At 45.2% G+C, this 14,941-nt stretch overlaps 1 protein-coding gene across 6 annotated transcripts in view; it reads right to left on the minus strand.

Moving 5' to 3' along the window:
* Positions 1–14,941, minus strand: part of GRB7 (growth factor receptor bound protein 7) — a 252,688-nt gene that overhangs the window by 74,464 nt on the left and 163,283 nt on the right. For all 6 annotated transcript variants that reach the window (XM_040330150.1, XM_040330145.1, XM_040330146.1 and 3 more), the window contains 2 exons: positions 5,126–5,309; positions 1,102–1,234 (listed from right to left, as the gene is read on the minus strand). In XM_040330150.1, the coding sequence (XP_040186084.1) occupies positions 1,102–1,234; positions 5,126–5,301 (309 nt within the window). In that variant the 5' untranslated portion in view covers positions 5,302–5,309. The remainder of the gene's footprint in view (positions 1–1,101; positions 1,235–5,125; positions 5,310–14,941) is intronic.

Raw genomic sequence — 14,941 nt, forward strand, 5'->3', positions numbered from 1 at the left:
TCACATACCCCTCCCCTCTCCTCCTCTCCTCTCCTCTCTAGATCTCCCAGGATTGGCTGACTTTCCTGTGTTTTGATTAAATGTTTTCAAAATATGGGGTGAACCACAGTTCAGTGTCATAAGGGCTCTTTCACACGGAGCGGACCGTTTCTGGATCCGCTCCGGGTGTCTCCGTCAGCTCAGCGGGGATCTCCGCTGAGCTGTCGGCGGATAGGGCGGTCCCCGCACACAGTGCAGAGACCGCCCTGTCTCAGCTCCGCTCTGCCCTATGGGGAACCGGATGCAGACGGACCGCCTGTCCGTCTGCATCAGTTCCGTTCCGCCGGACGGAAGAAAAATAGGGTTTTCTTCCGTCCGAAAACCGGATCCCGACGGACGCGGACGTTAGCGGATGCTCCATCCGCTAACGGATGCGATCCCATAGGGATGTATTACAAGTCCGTTAACGGACTTGTAATAACGGACAGGCGGAGCGGACGTCTGAAAGGGGCTTAAGGAAATGCTCCAGTGAACAGCCATCAGAATATACATAAAGCTGTGCATGTCTGCAAGCTAGTGCACGAGATATGTAAATAACCTGTCACTCAAGAAAGGACTTTGGTTTTTATCTGCAAGTCTGTTTTATTTCACTGAACAATAAAAAGAGGATTGCTCAGCGCTGGATTTACTCTGTGTGGCAAGACTGGGCACAGATGATAGGAAATCTTATTCTCTACATTGTGACATCAAAAATAAATAAAAACATTTTTGGGTTTACATCCACTTTAGGGGAATCTTTGATTGTATGTCATTCTCAAGGAGATGTCTGCTCATCTTTGGCCACCTATAAAATATCTTGCCTTTTTCTGCCTCAGTCCTTTCATGTGAAGGATTGCTGGTGTGCTCAATAATCAATTATGCCAGGATTTGATAAAGATTATTATTTAGGGACTTTTCTACAAAATGGAGCAAAGATATCTGCAAGAAAAGCAAACGTGCAGCACATTATAAAGAGTCGGATTTCTATTTTTAGGATGAAATCTGACTGGTTGCTATGGACAATGGCACTGGCCCCAGCAGTATGAATGTATTGATATATAGGTGTTTTATTAGTGTACTCACGTGGGGACCCCCTTCCAGAGGGGAGCTACTGTTAGGTGTGTTGCTGAGGATAGGGGAGGAGTTGCAAAGTTCTGGGAATGGATTAGGGATGTCAGGAAGTGAAGTTGATCGGGACTCTTCATCTCGTAACCGCCTGCAGCAAAAAAAATTAATAAAATAAGACAGATTTTGAATATGCTTGCTACTGTAAAGTGGAAACCAATATTTAGCTGAAGAAGCTATGACTATACTGCTAAAAACAAATCTTTCCTATCCTAATGCAAAAAAAAATAAAAAAATTCTCTGGTCCTCCCCGCAAGAACTCCACGCATTCATGTGAGCTCCCTCGCATTGTGTGGAGTCCTTGTGAGCGCGCTCCCGTGAAACTCGCTGTATCACTCGGGCCCGCCCCTCGGCGCCACGTCATTGGTATAGTCGGGGGTCTGGTATAGTCAGAAGTTTTTTCACCTTAATGCATTGAATGCATTAAAGAGGAGTTCCACCCAAAAATGGAACTTCCTCTTAACCCACTCCTCTCCCCCTTACATGCCACATTTGGCATGTAATTTTTTTGGGGGGGGAGTGGGGACTTCAGGAGAAGGGGACTTCCTGTCCCACTTCCTCCTTCCGCAGAGGGGCTGCAAAGGCGATTAAGCTTAATCGCCTTTTGGCAGCCCCTCCCTGTAGGCGATCGCCTAGGACACGTCAGGTCCTAGGCGATCGCCTGTCCAATCAAACAGCGCAGCGCCGGGCCGCGCCGAGCGCGCATGCGCAGTGCCACTCGCGCATGCGCAGTGGGTGCCCGGCCGTGAAGCCAAAAGCTGTCAAGGCCGGGTGCCCACAGTGACAATGAAGACGCCGGCCGGGGAGGGGGGGAGAGGAGCGGACCCTCGGCCGGCGCGTCGCTGGAACGCTGGAGCAGGTAAGTGTCAGTTTATTAAAAGCCAGCAGCTACACTTTTTGTAGCTGCTGACTTTTAATAAACTTAAAAAATGGGTGGAAAACCCCTTTAAGGTGACTTTTTTTTTACCTTTGCAACCCCTTAAATCTGGACAAATACAGACAGGTACTTATCCATCATGGCATACCATAAGGGAGGCATGCTGTGCATTAAGAAAAAAGGAGTTTCACCGATAAGTGGCTGTATAGCACAAGACCGCTGCTAGATCCAAAAAGTGTCTGCATAAAACATAAATGTTTTGTACTTACCAACAAATCTTTTCTTTTCTCCTTTTCTGTATAATCCGCTGAGAGACATGGGTCCAGGACCGGGACAAGGGGTGGGTAGGAGGGAAAGCTGCCCTGGGTGCAACAGCTTATTGAAGGGATGGAGGTGACCTTACCCTAATCCTAAGGGAAGGGGGGGCACAGTTTGGCATCTTTGCCCTGGGCACTGGATGACCTTGTCGCGGCACTGCATGGGACAGAAGTAATTCTTGGATGTGTGGGTAATATTGTAGGTGGCAGTATAACCCGCATGTCCAAAAATTAGTTCTTGTGTCCTTCAATGGATGTTAAAGAGGAGATTTATCAGGCAGACACTTTCTTTCTTTCTTTTTTCTTGGAGGCATTTTTACCAGCATGTGTATTTTTTTCAAATTAACAATAGAAAATAAATAAAAATGTATTTTCTATAATTAATAGAAATATATTATTTTTCCGTATAGATAGAAAATTATTAGGGATGCACCGATATATCGGCGGCCGATACATATCGGCCGAAAACAGCTATTTTGGGGAAATTGCAAAACAAGTTAAAAATTGCCGATTATGACTAGTGGTGCAACGCGGCATTGCAGACACTGAAATTGTCTCCGCTCTGCTCGCACACAGCCCCGCCTGCTCCTAACCACGCTGTGATAGACAGAATGCGGGTCTAATGCTGAGATTTTTTCTGTCTATCACAGCGTGGTTAGGAGGAGGCGGGGCTGTGTGCGAGCAGTGTGGAGACAGTTTCTGCATACGGTCGGTGAGTTGCTTTCTTTTCTAGTAGAACATGTGTGCGCTGTGCAGCCATCCGTCCCCCCCCCACATACCTCCCTCGGCTGGCTCTATCTTCGGCACTCTGTCCCCCCCCTTCCTCCCCCGGCTGCCTAGTCTGGCTCCTGTCCCTGCCGCCAATGCACTAATGTTTTTGGAGGTGACAGGGTTAATAAAGAGAACCTCCTGTGTGATAGCAAAGTTAAGTGTAAAAAAAAATAAGAAATAATAATTAAATTAATAAAATAAGTAATTAAAAAGTAAAGAATAAGAAAAATAATATTAAAAATAAGAAAATTATACAAAAATAAAAAAAGTAAAATGACAAGCTGCAAAAAAAAAAAGTGATAAAGTAATGGAAAAAAAAGAAACAAGAGGCGGCATTTGGGGGACAGTGATAGGATGCTCCATACATTTTTGCAATGCGACTGTACTGTTTTAACATACAATTATTTAAAAAAAAAAGAAAAGTCATTTACGGTTTCGGCCTGACATTTTTTTTTTATTTTGGTTCTGAAATTTCCATTTCGGTGCACCTCTAAAAATTATGGGCCAGATTCAGGTACATTTACGTTGCTCCCCCGCGGCATAACGTATCTGATTTACGTTACAACGCCGCAGGTTTACAGCGTAAGTGCCTGATTCACAAAGCTCTTACCTGTAAACTTGCGGCGGTGTAACGTAAATCCGCTCGGGCGGGCACCATTTAAACTAGGCGCGTTCCCGCGCCAAACGTTCTGCGCATGCTCCGTGTTAAAATTTCCCGACGTGCTTTACGCGAAATTACGGCGCCCCGACGTTTTTTTTAACTGCGACGTGCGTTACGGCGTTTCGTATTCCCAGACGTCTTACGCAAAAAAAAATATAGAAATTTGACGCGGTAACGACGGCCATACTTTAACATGGCTGTTCTAAAGATAAGCCAGGTTAAGGCAGGTGTAACTTTGCGACGGGAAAAACCGACTAGCGACGACGTACGAGATTGCGACGAACGCGTGGATCGCCGTAACTAGTCATTTGCATATTCTACACCGACCGCAATGGAATCGTCACCTAGCGGCCGGCCTAGAATTGCATCCTAAGATCCGACGGTGTAAGTCAATTACACCTGTCGGATCTTAGGGCTATCTATGCGTAACTGATTCTATGAATCAGCCGCATAGTTAGGACGGGTGGATCACAGAGATACGACGGCGTATCAGGAGATACGCCGTCGTATCAGGAGATACGCCGTCGTATATCTTCTGTGAATCTGGCCCTATATTTCTATAAAAGAAAATATACCGTATTTATCGGCGTATATCGCGCACTTTTTTGCCCTGAAAATCAGGGCAAAATTGTGGATGCGCGATATACGCCGATACCCGCTTTCCCGCGCCGAGTTTTGAATACTGCGCCGACATATACCGAGCGCAGTACACTCGGGTATATTCGGCCAGTCTCGGCTTCTTCCGCGGTCACGTCCTGGACGTACAGGACGTGAGCGCGACAGTTGCCGAGCCTGCCCGAGTGTACTGCGCTCGTTATATGCTGGCGCAGTATTCAAAACTCGGCGCGGGAAACGAGCGGGGAGGACGCGAGGACGCCTGACCTGCCGAAGAAGACACCGAACCCGCCGAAGAGGACACCGGACCCGCCGAAGAGGACACCGGACCCGCCGCAGAAGGACACCGAAGCCGCAGAAGGACACCCGAAGCCGCAGAAGGACGCTGGACCCGACGAGGCCGCCGCGCAAGACACCAAAACTAAGTACAAAAATAACTTTTTTTCCACAGGATTGGGGGTCACTTTAGGGGTGCGCGGTATACGCGGGAGCGCATTATACCGCGATAAATACAGTAATTTTCTCTACAAAATAGAAATATAATAATATCATATATAAAGTACATAAAATGCAACAAAATTCTTCCATCGCATGACTAGCAAAATTAAATAAAGATCTTCTGTATATATAAAGGAGTGGTTAAGTAAAAGGGAAGAGCTTAGATAAGGTTTGTGTTAATGCATACTAAGCATGCGTGATTATTGGCAGAATCATTTTTCACCTGTCACTATCATGACTTACCCCCACTTGCCGCTCTGTATTAACAGGGGTTGTGACCTCTTGACGTCTGATGACAGCGGGTCTGACTTGTCTGGGTGCCCTTTAAGAGATGTGAGCCCTCGAGACGTGTAGCCTTCTCGCTCGTACGGGTTGTCGGGTGCAGGACTATGACTACTCTCCAACGCCTCCAAGTCCATGCTGCCTCCTGGAGAAAAGAGAATATTCATTAGTATTGGAAGTCCTCACAGCTAAGGGCTGAACTACTTGTCATGCCTTTAACTTTGGTTTCTGTCTTGTTTCTATCTCGTCTTTGTTGTCTCTAGTGGTCAATCAATTACCACCACTTTAATATTACTGTTGAAGCACGTAATCTGACTCCGTAAAAGTGGAATATTTCATGACGCATAATAAATATAAACCAGGTTACACCAAGAGTCTTGCTGGAGAGCTATAGAAATACTCAAATATGCACGAACAATTAACCACTTAAGGACCAAGCCTCTTTTTCAGATGTGTTGTTTACAAATTAAAAACATTGGCCCGGATTCAGGTAGATTGGCCCCTTATTTACGGAGGCGCAGGGCATCGTTTTTGCCCTGCGCCCCCGCAAATTTACTGCGCTACCCGCGATTCACGGAGCAGTAGCTCCGTAAATTGCGTGTGCGCTGTGTAAACTTGCCCTGCGTAAGGGCCCCTAATGTAAATGATCCCGTAGGGGGCGGGAATCATTTAAATTAGGCTCGCTCCCGCGCCGAGCGTAGAGCGCATGCTCCGTCGGGAAACTTTCCCGACGTGCATTGCGGCAAATGACGTCGCAAGGACGTCATTTGCTTCAAAGTGAACGTGAATGGCGTCCAGCGCCATTCACAAATCACTTACGCAAATTACGTAAAATTCGAACGTCGCGACGCGGGAACGACGGGTATACTTCAGCATTGGCTGCCCCTGCTATTAGAAGGGGCAGCCTTACGCTAAACACACCGTACGTAAACGACGTACATTGCGTACGTAGGGCTCGCGCAACATTGTGAATCAGTGTTGGTATGCAATTTGCATACTATACGCTGACCACAATGGGAACGCCCCCCTAGCGGTCATCGCAAGAATGCAGCCTAGATATGCATGGCATAAGAGCCTTATGCCACGCAGATTTTAGGCTGCAGTCAAAGTTACGATGTTCCTGAATCAGGAGCATTCGTAACGCCGGGGCAAGTAAGCAATTGCGCTGTGTAACCTATGGTTACACAGGCGCAATTGCTACTTGAATCTGGGCCATTATTTTTTGCTAAAAAATTACCAAGCATTATAAAAAAAATTCTAACACCATAGAGAATAAAATGGCGGTCGTTGCAATACTTTTTGTCACACCGTATTTGCGCAGCGGTCTTACACGCCCACTTTTCTTTTTTTTTTTTTAAAAACACTTTCTTTCAATTAAAAAATAAGACCACGATAAAGTTAGCCCAAATTTTTTTTATATTGTGAAAGATAATGTTATGCTGAGTAAACTGATAGCCAACATGCCAGGCTTCAAAATTGCATCCGCTCGTGTAATGGTGACAAACTTCTACCCTTAAAAATCTACGTTTACAAAATTCTACAGGTTGCATGTTCTGAGTTACAGAGAAGGTCTAGGGCTAGAATTATTGCTCTCGCTCTAACGATCGCGTGTGGTTTGAACACTTTACATATGCAGGAGCTGCTCACGTATGCGTTCGCTTCTGCGCGCGAGCTCGTCGGAACGGGGCGCTTTAAAAAAAACAAAAAAATTCTTATTTTAATGTTTTTAAAAAAATAAATAAAAAATGGGTCACTTTTATTCCTATTACCAGGAATGTAAACATCCCTTGTAATAGAAAAAAGCATGACAGGTCTTCTTAAATATAAGATCTGGGGTCAAAAAGACCTCAGATCTCATATTTAGACTAAAATGCAATAAACAAAAAAAAATTTAAATCGAAAAAATTACAAAAACAAACGGCCCTTTAAGAGCTATGGGCAGAAGTTTTGACGTCGCTTCCGCCCTGCTATGGTATGGAGATGGCCATCTTCCCCTCACTCGTCTCAATACCCAGCCACAGACAGGACCCGATCGCCTCCGCCACTACTGAAGGCTCTGGTAAGCAGCGGAGGGCAAGGGAGAGCGGCGGGCCTCTCCCACCGCCGATAACAATGATCTCGCGGCGAATACGCCGCAGAGACCACTATTATCGTAAACTGGACCGCCGCTTGAAGACGAGGATATCTGGCTTATGGCAGCTAGCTACTGCCACAACAGAGATATCCTGCTTCAAAATGCCGACGTATATAGTCGTGCGGTGGTCCGGAAGTGGTTAAAGTGAACCTGTACTCAATTCAAACTTTTAAAAGCCACCCAATATCTTATATTACTGGTATCAGCCAGAAAAGCCTCTTCCGTGTATCTCTCTGATTGAGTTTCACTTTGTTGAGGCCTGGATTTTTTAAGCCCTCGACAACTGGTATCCCATTGTCCAATAAAATGACCTCAACAGCCAGTAAGTGTACTCTAAAGCTTCGTACACACGATAGGTTAACCAGAGGACAACAGTCTGAAGGACCGTTGTCATAGGTTAACCGATAAAGCTGACTGATGGTCCGTCACGCCTACACACCATAGGTGTCGTGTCAGAACGCAGTGATGTAAGTGACGTAAAACACAACGACGTGCTGAAAAAAACGAAGTTCAATGGTTCCAAGCATGCATCGACTTGATTCTGAGCATGCACGGGTATTTAACCGATGGTCGTGCCTACTAACGAACGGTTTTGATCTATCGTTAGCAATCCATCGGTTACATTTTAAAGCAAGTTGGCTTTTTTTTAACCTATGGTTAAATAACCTATGGGGCCCACACACAATCGGTTTTGACCAATGAAAACGGTCCATCAGACCGTTGTCCTCTGGTTAACCTATCGTGTGTACGAGGCCTAACAGGACAAGGTGCGGCAGTTGGGAATGGCTTAGTCCAGAGGTCAGGGAAAGTCAGGTTTCCAGTATCAAAGTGAAACTAAATCAGAGAAGGGCAATAAGTAATGGCAAGCATCCTGCAGTATCAGGACTATTTTTAAAGCAGATCTTCCCTGCCCGCGTTGTCCGCCTGGCAACCGTGATTGCCCGCAATCACGGCAGGGCTGTGGATCTGTGTGTGTAAACACACAGATCCACGGTCCTGTCAGGTAAGGAGACCGATGTGTGTTCCCAGTACAGAGGAACACACATTGGTCTCCTCCCCTTGTGTGTCCCCTCCCCCTACAGGGAACATATTAACCCCTTCAGTGCCCCCTAGTGTTAACCCCTTCCCCTAACAGTGACATTTATACAGTAATCAATGCATATTTATAACACTGTTCGCTGTATAAATGTGAATGGTCCCAAAAATGTGTCAAAAGTGTCCGATATGTCTGTCGCAATGTCACGGTCACAAAAAAAAAGATTAAATAAAAAAAAAAAAAAATTAAAATGCAATAAAACTATCCCCCATTTTGTAGACACTATGGGCCAGATTCTCATAGAATCGGCGACGGCGTAGTGTAAGCCATTTACACCACACCACCTCAACTTACTGGAGCAAGTGCCGTATTCTCCAAGCACTTGTTCCGTAATTTGCGGCGGCGTAGTATAAATGGCCCGGCGTATGGCCGCGTGATTCAAAGGGGGCGGCTTGTATTCAAATTAAGCGCGCCGATCGAACTGTGCATGCGTCGGGCGGAAAAATAGCCCAGTGCGCATGCTCCAGCTCACGACGGAAAACGTCAATGACGCCGACGTGAGCGTCATTGACGTAAAGTCGTATTCGCGAACGACTTAGTAAAAACGACATAACCGACGGAAAAAGACGACGCTGTCCCGAGGCCATACTTAACATGGCATACGACGGACCTTCGTAAACTTACCCCTCATATAGCAGGGGTAAGTTTACGCTTCCGGAAACGTCGTAAATTCACCGCGTCGACCGCGCGTACGTTCGGGAATCTCGCGTAAATAGCTAATTTGCATAGACGACAGGGAAAACGACGAGGCGACACCTAGCGGCGGGAAAAAAAATTGCATTTAAGATCTGACAGTGTAAGAGCCTTACGCCTGTCAGATCTAATGGATATCTATGCGTAACTGATTCTAAGAATCAGTCGCATAGATACGCCGGCCCAGATTAGGACTTACGACGGCGAAAATGACGTTGTGCCGTCGTAAGCCCTTTGAGAATCTGGGCCTATAACTTTTGTGCAAACCAATCAATATACGCTTATTGCATTTTTTTTACCAAAAATATGTAGAAGAATACGTATCGGTCTAAACTGAGGGAAAAAAACAAAACATATTGATTTTTTGGGGATATTTATTATAGCAAAAAATATAGATTTTTTTTTTAAATGTCGCTCTATTTTTGTTTATAGCGCAAAAAATAAATACCACAGAGGTGATCAATTACCACTAATAGAAAGCTCTATTTGTGGGAAAAAAAGGACGCCAATTTTGTTTGGGAGCCACGTTGCACGACTGCGCAATTGCATACATTCCATGCAAGGTATATAATGAAGTTGGTCCCTGTTTGTAGGGGAAAACTATTCCAAAAGAAGTCTGAAAAGCCTAGGACTATATCTGGAAATTCGTAATGTGGTGCTGTGTTGAGGCTTGATGTAACAGATGGACACTTGCCAATTATGGGCTGCACCTTTAAGCTGCCAGGTTGCTGTTTGGCTTTCACTGTTGGCATGGATTCTGCTACTTCAGCTAATTTTCCTTCCACGCTTTGACCTGCACCTAACCTAACTCGCCCCTCCTTCTGGGTTTAAAGAGTAACTGGAAGGGAGGCAGGCAATGCACTGATACCTACTGCTCCATTAACACCTTCAGCTACAGAAGACAGGATCTACAAGCTCAACACAGCTTGGCTACATGTAGGATAGGCAATCAATTTCTTGTCCCGAGTAATGCAAGAGTTAAGAGTTAAAGCCGATTTACTAAGGAATATACAATGATATCGTACTCTGTACTACAATAGTCCAACAAGTCTGTGTGTTGTATAGTTACATAGTAGGTATGGTTGGAAAAAAGACCATCAAGTCCAACCTATGTGTGTGATTAAATATCAGTATGACATTGTATATCCCTGTATGTATGTTGAGGTCATTCAGATGCTTATCCAGGGCTATCTTAATGAGAGGGCACACCTGGGCACTGCCCAGGAGCCCCAGCTGCATGGGGGGTCCCTGCCCTTTCCCCAAAGCAGCTGGTCCTTGAGCCCGGACTGCCCCTCTACATCCTAGATATCCCCCCAGAACTCTGACCCCTCTACACTCTAGATATCCCCTACCTCCTACCTACTTGATGTCGGTTTACCTGCACTGTCTCCATTGTAGGGGCCCCAGAGCATTACTTTGCCCAGGGGCCCATGATGCTATTAAGATGGCCCTGTGCTTATCTAATAGTTTTTTGAAACTATTGATGCCCCCGCTGAGACCACCGCCTCTACGTATTTTAAGGTTAAACCTCTTTTCCTCTAATATTAATGAGTGACCACGTGTCTTGATAAAATCCCTTCCGCAAAAAAGTTGTATCCCTATAGTGGGGGCGCCAGTATGGTATTTGCATCACATTTGGCACCTTTCAGGGGGGGGGGGGTTCCGATACATATAATACAGGTATTTGTACCCACTTCCTGGCATAGGAGTCACGCCCCTTCCCTGCCCCGACCCCCCCCCTCCTGATGTCTTCTGGGAAACCCACTGGCCCCAGAAGACAGCGGGAACCAGTGAGGACGTGCAGCGTGACTCGCCCATGTGCAGTAGGGAACCGGCAAGTGAAGCCGCAACGCTTCACTTCCTGATTCCCTCTAATCGAGGATGGCGGCGGGGACAGCCGAAAACAAAGCGATTGCTTGGCTTTGGCTGCCGACATCGTGGGCACCCTGGACAGGTAAGTGTCCATTTATTAAAAGTCAGCAGCTGCTGTATTTGTAGCTGCTGGATTTTAATGTTTTTTTTTTTAAGGCGGACCTCCGCTTTATTGTAATCTTTATTACATTTAAGCATAGAAATCCAAATAAAAATCAATATCATTATAACAACAGGTATAGACAGTATTCTACAAATATCAAAACATGTTTCAAGACAAGCTTCAAAAATCAGCAGCAAGACATGGCACCTGAGAGTACATAAAGAAAAACATACATAAAAGTACACAAAGCCTGTATACCCCGTGATACTGCGGAGCCCGATCTAGAGGAGCCCTGAAAAGCAGCAGTGTCCCAGGTGACCATATGGATCAGATGCCCCCCCAGCAAAGAGAGAGGGCCAAACCCATCATCACAAGGTCTGGGAGACAATTGATGGGCTGCACGGCGTGAACACCACACAGGGGGTTTCCCTGGCACCCACCGTATGGTCCCACCTGGGTCACCAGAAGTGGTGGCTGGTGCTAGATATTTTTTTGCCCTCCTCACTCACACAACCGCCCCCCCCCCCCCCCCCCCTCCCCACCACTTGATGGATGGGAAGGCGGTGATCAGTCTGGCCTCACCTGCTCCTTGCTCCAGCTTGCACAGGCATTGCTTCTCCTCCCGGCCGAACAGGAAGCCGGGAAAAGGTAAGTGAACCAACAATGCACTAGCTTAAAGGAACCCTATTTAGAAAACAAAATATGAACCTTTACAACCCCTTTAACTATTACGAACTATTAAATTATAGGCATTGGAATTTCCTTTTAAATTTGTTAGTGAACGTAACAAATACGAATTTGTCCAAAATAACGAATGCTGTATATAAACAAATTGAATGTAACAAATTATTAATAATAAATAACAATAATAATAATAAAAATGTTTTATTATTATTTATTCATTCTGTTCCATTTGTTTAGATGCGGCATTCGTTATTTTGGATAATTCGTAACTTTGGATAAATTTGTATTCGTTCCGTTCGTTATTTTTGTTTGAAAATATTTTCATTGAATTTGCCACAAACACAATGATTTGTTCCCATATAGTACTGTATTTTCCAATATAGATTACAGTCATAATTACAACCAGAATTATAATTCAATTTGCTGTCCCTTTTATTTTTCTGAAATGCTGTAATGGATAAAGCAAAAAAAAATATTTAAAAAACATCTGATGGTGTAGATGGCTCTCCCAGTCGCAATCTACAACCCAAATGAAAGCGGGAGTTCACCCGAAAAACAATTTTTAACATTAGATTGAGGCTCATTTTGTCAAGGGGAATCGGGTGTTTTTTTTTTAAATCGAAGCCGTACTTACCGTTTTAGAGATAGATCTTCTCCGCCGCTTCCGGGTATGGTCTTCGGGAGCGGGCGTTCCTATTTGAATGACAGGCTTCCGACGGTCTCATACATCGCGTCACGAGTAGCCGAACGTCGGTGCGGCTCTATACGGCGACTGCGCACCGACGTTCGGCTACTTTCGGAAAATCGTGACGCGATGTATGCGACCGTCGGAAGCCTGTCGGAATGCCTGTCAATCAAAAAGGACCGACCAGTCCCGCAGCCCATAGCCGGAAGCGGCAGAGAAGAAAAAAAAAAGATAGATAGATTCACGTACAGAGGACTAACTTTAGGGCGGCCTAGCCTAGTGTTTTTAGGCTACACCGCCGTAAATTAACTAGGCTAGTAGTGATTCTCAAACCACTTACCTGCTAATTTTCGGCGGCGTAGCCTAAACCAAACGGGCGTAAGGGCGCCTAATTTAAATTACTAGGAGGGGGGCGTGTAGTATGGAAATGAGGCCTGACCTCACGTTTTTTGACGTTTTTGTATACTGCACATGCGCCGGGCGCCTACATTTCCCAGTGCGCATTGCGGCTAAGTAGGCCGTACGGGCCTATTGATTTTGACGCGTACGTAAACGACGTAAATCCCGATTCGCGGACGACTTGCGCAAACGATGTAAAAAATTCGAACCTCGCGGCGGGAACGGCGGCCATACTTAACAATGTTATTCCACCTCATAGGTGGAATAACTTTAGGCGGCCTATCACGTACGGAAACGACGTTAATCGACTGCGGCAGGCTCGCGTTCGTTCGGGAATTGTCGTAAATTCTCATTTACATAATCTAGGCCGGCCGCAATGTAAGCGCCACCTAGCGGTAAGCCAAAACATTGCAATCTAAGATAGGACGGCGCAAGCCGTCCTATCTTAGATATGTTTAAGTGTATCTCTGTTAGAGAATACACTTAAACATAGGTCGGCTTAGATTCAGAGTTAGGTCGGCTTATCTGTAGATAAGCCGGCCTAACTCTTTGTGAATCTACCTATACGTTTTTGGGTGAACCTCCACTTTAAATAGCTCTAACCAATTGCTTCATTTTCAACTCCCCCCTTCTCCATCAGTTGGTAAAAGCTCACACAGCTCTATGGCAATCCAATTTGATCGAATTACTGAATGATCGTACTGGAACGAGTGGGCACTGTTAGATACCCACTGGCCTCTACCTTTGGTGAATGCCAAGGACTCCTGCCATGAGTTCTCAGGAGCACAATCTCACTACTGGTGGACAATGATTGACGCCAACTGCTGAAACACATCTGGATTTAGGAGATTGACGTACGAGAAAGAAATATGTGGCTACATATTTTACCTTTCGGATGACAGCAATGCAAGGTTTGAAAGGTACAATTCTTTGACTTAGATTTCAGTACAAAAGAGGTTAATTCAGGTATGTGACCCAAATGCTCTGAGGATTCCCACACAAAGGAAACTAGACAGTTTGCATTTTTTGGTTCTCTTGCGGAACTTGAAGTGTCTGCAGTTGTCTCTCTTGATTAACCTCTTCCTTGCCAATCCTGGGAGATTACTGCAAGCTAGGATTCCTTAGAGGTTTCATCTAAGCTATTTACTTGTAGTGACCCCCATTTACTGCCGCTAGCAAATGGTAACCAAAAAAGAAATAACCTGAATATGAATTATACTAATAAATTATATACTGTATCAGTACTAATTAATCAGTTAAGCTCCTGGAGGATTTGCACCCGGACCCGAACAATTTACTGTAAGTTCGGGTTCGAGTTCAGTGTTCGGCAATGTAATGGCACGCTGCAGGGCAGCCAATCAACATTCGTTTAACTCGTGTGACCTAGAAGCCCTCACAGCCATGCCTACTAATGGCATGGCTGTGATTGGCCAGTGCAGCATGTGACCCAGCCTCTATAAAAGCTAGAGGCACATAGCAAAGCACGTCACTCTGCTTTAGATAGGGAAGGGAAAGGCTGGCATTGCTGCTCTGAGGGAGAGAATTACATAGGAGTCAGACTCAGTCCTGCTTCAGAAATCAAATTACTCAGCTATCTACATATGTGCAAGTCACTCTGCTTTAGATACTTTAGGGAAAGGTTCCTGGTGTTGCTTTTAGGGAGAGAAATAGATAGGAGTCAGTTCTGCTTCAGAAATCAAATTACACCAGCACTGCATATGTTACTGTGAGATACACCCTTTAGATACTTTCCTTCTACTATGCTATTCAAAAAACATCCATTTAGGGCAAAAATCTATTTTATGTATTTTATAGGGCTGTTACTGATTAAAATGTTCGTGTTCGATTAATCGATTTTATTTTTAATCGACTAATTTCGATTAATTATAACGCACATATATTTTTCGGATCACCACCATATATAGTCCCGACTGTAATATTCACAGACATCTCCCCCACTGTAATCCACAGACATCTCCCCACTGTAATATCCACAGACATCTCCCCCACTGTAATATCCACAGACATCTCCCCACTGTAATATCCACATACATCTCCCCCACTGTAATATCCACATACATCTCCCCCCTGTAATATCCACAGACATCTCC

Source organism: Rana temporaria, chromosome 12, assembly GCF_905171775.1.
Source record: "Rana temporaria chromosome 12, aRanTem1.1, whole genome shotgun sequence".
NCBI classification, from domain to species: Eukaryota; Metazoa; Chordata; class Amphibia; order Anura; family Ranidae; genus Rana; species Rana temporaria.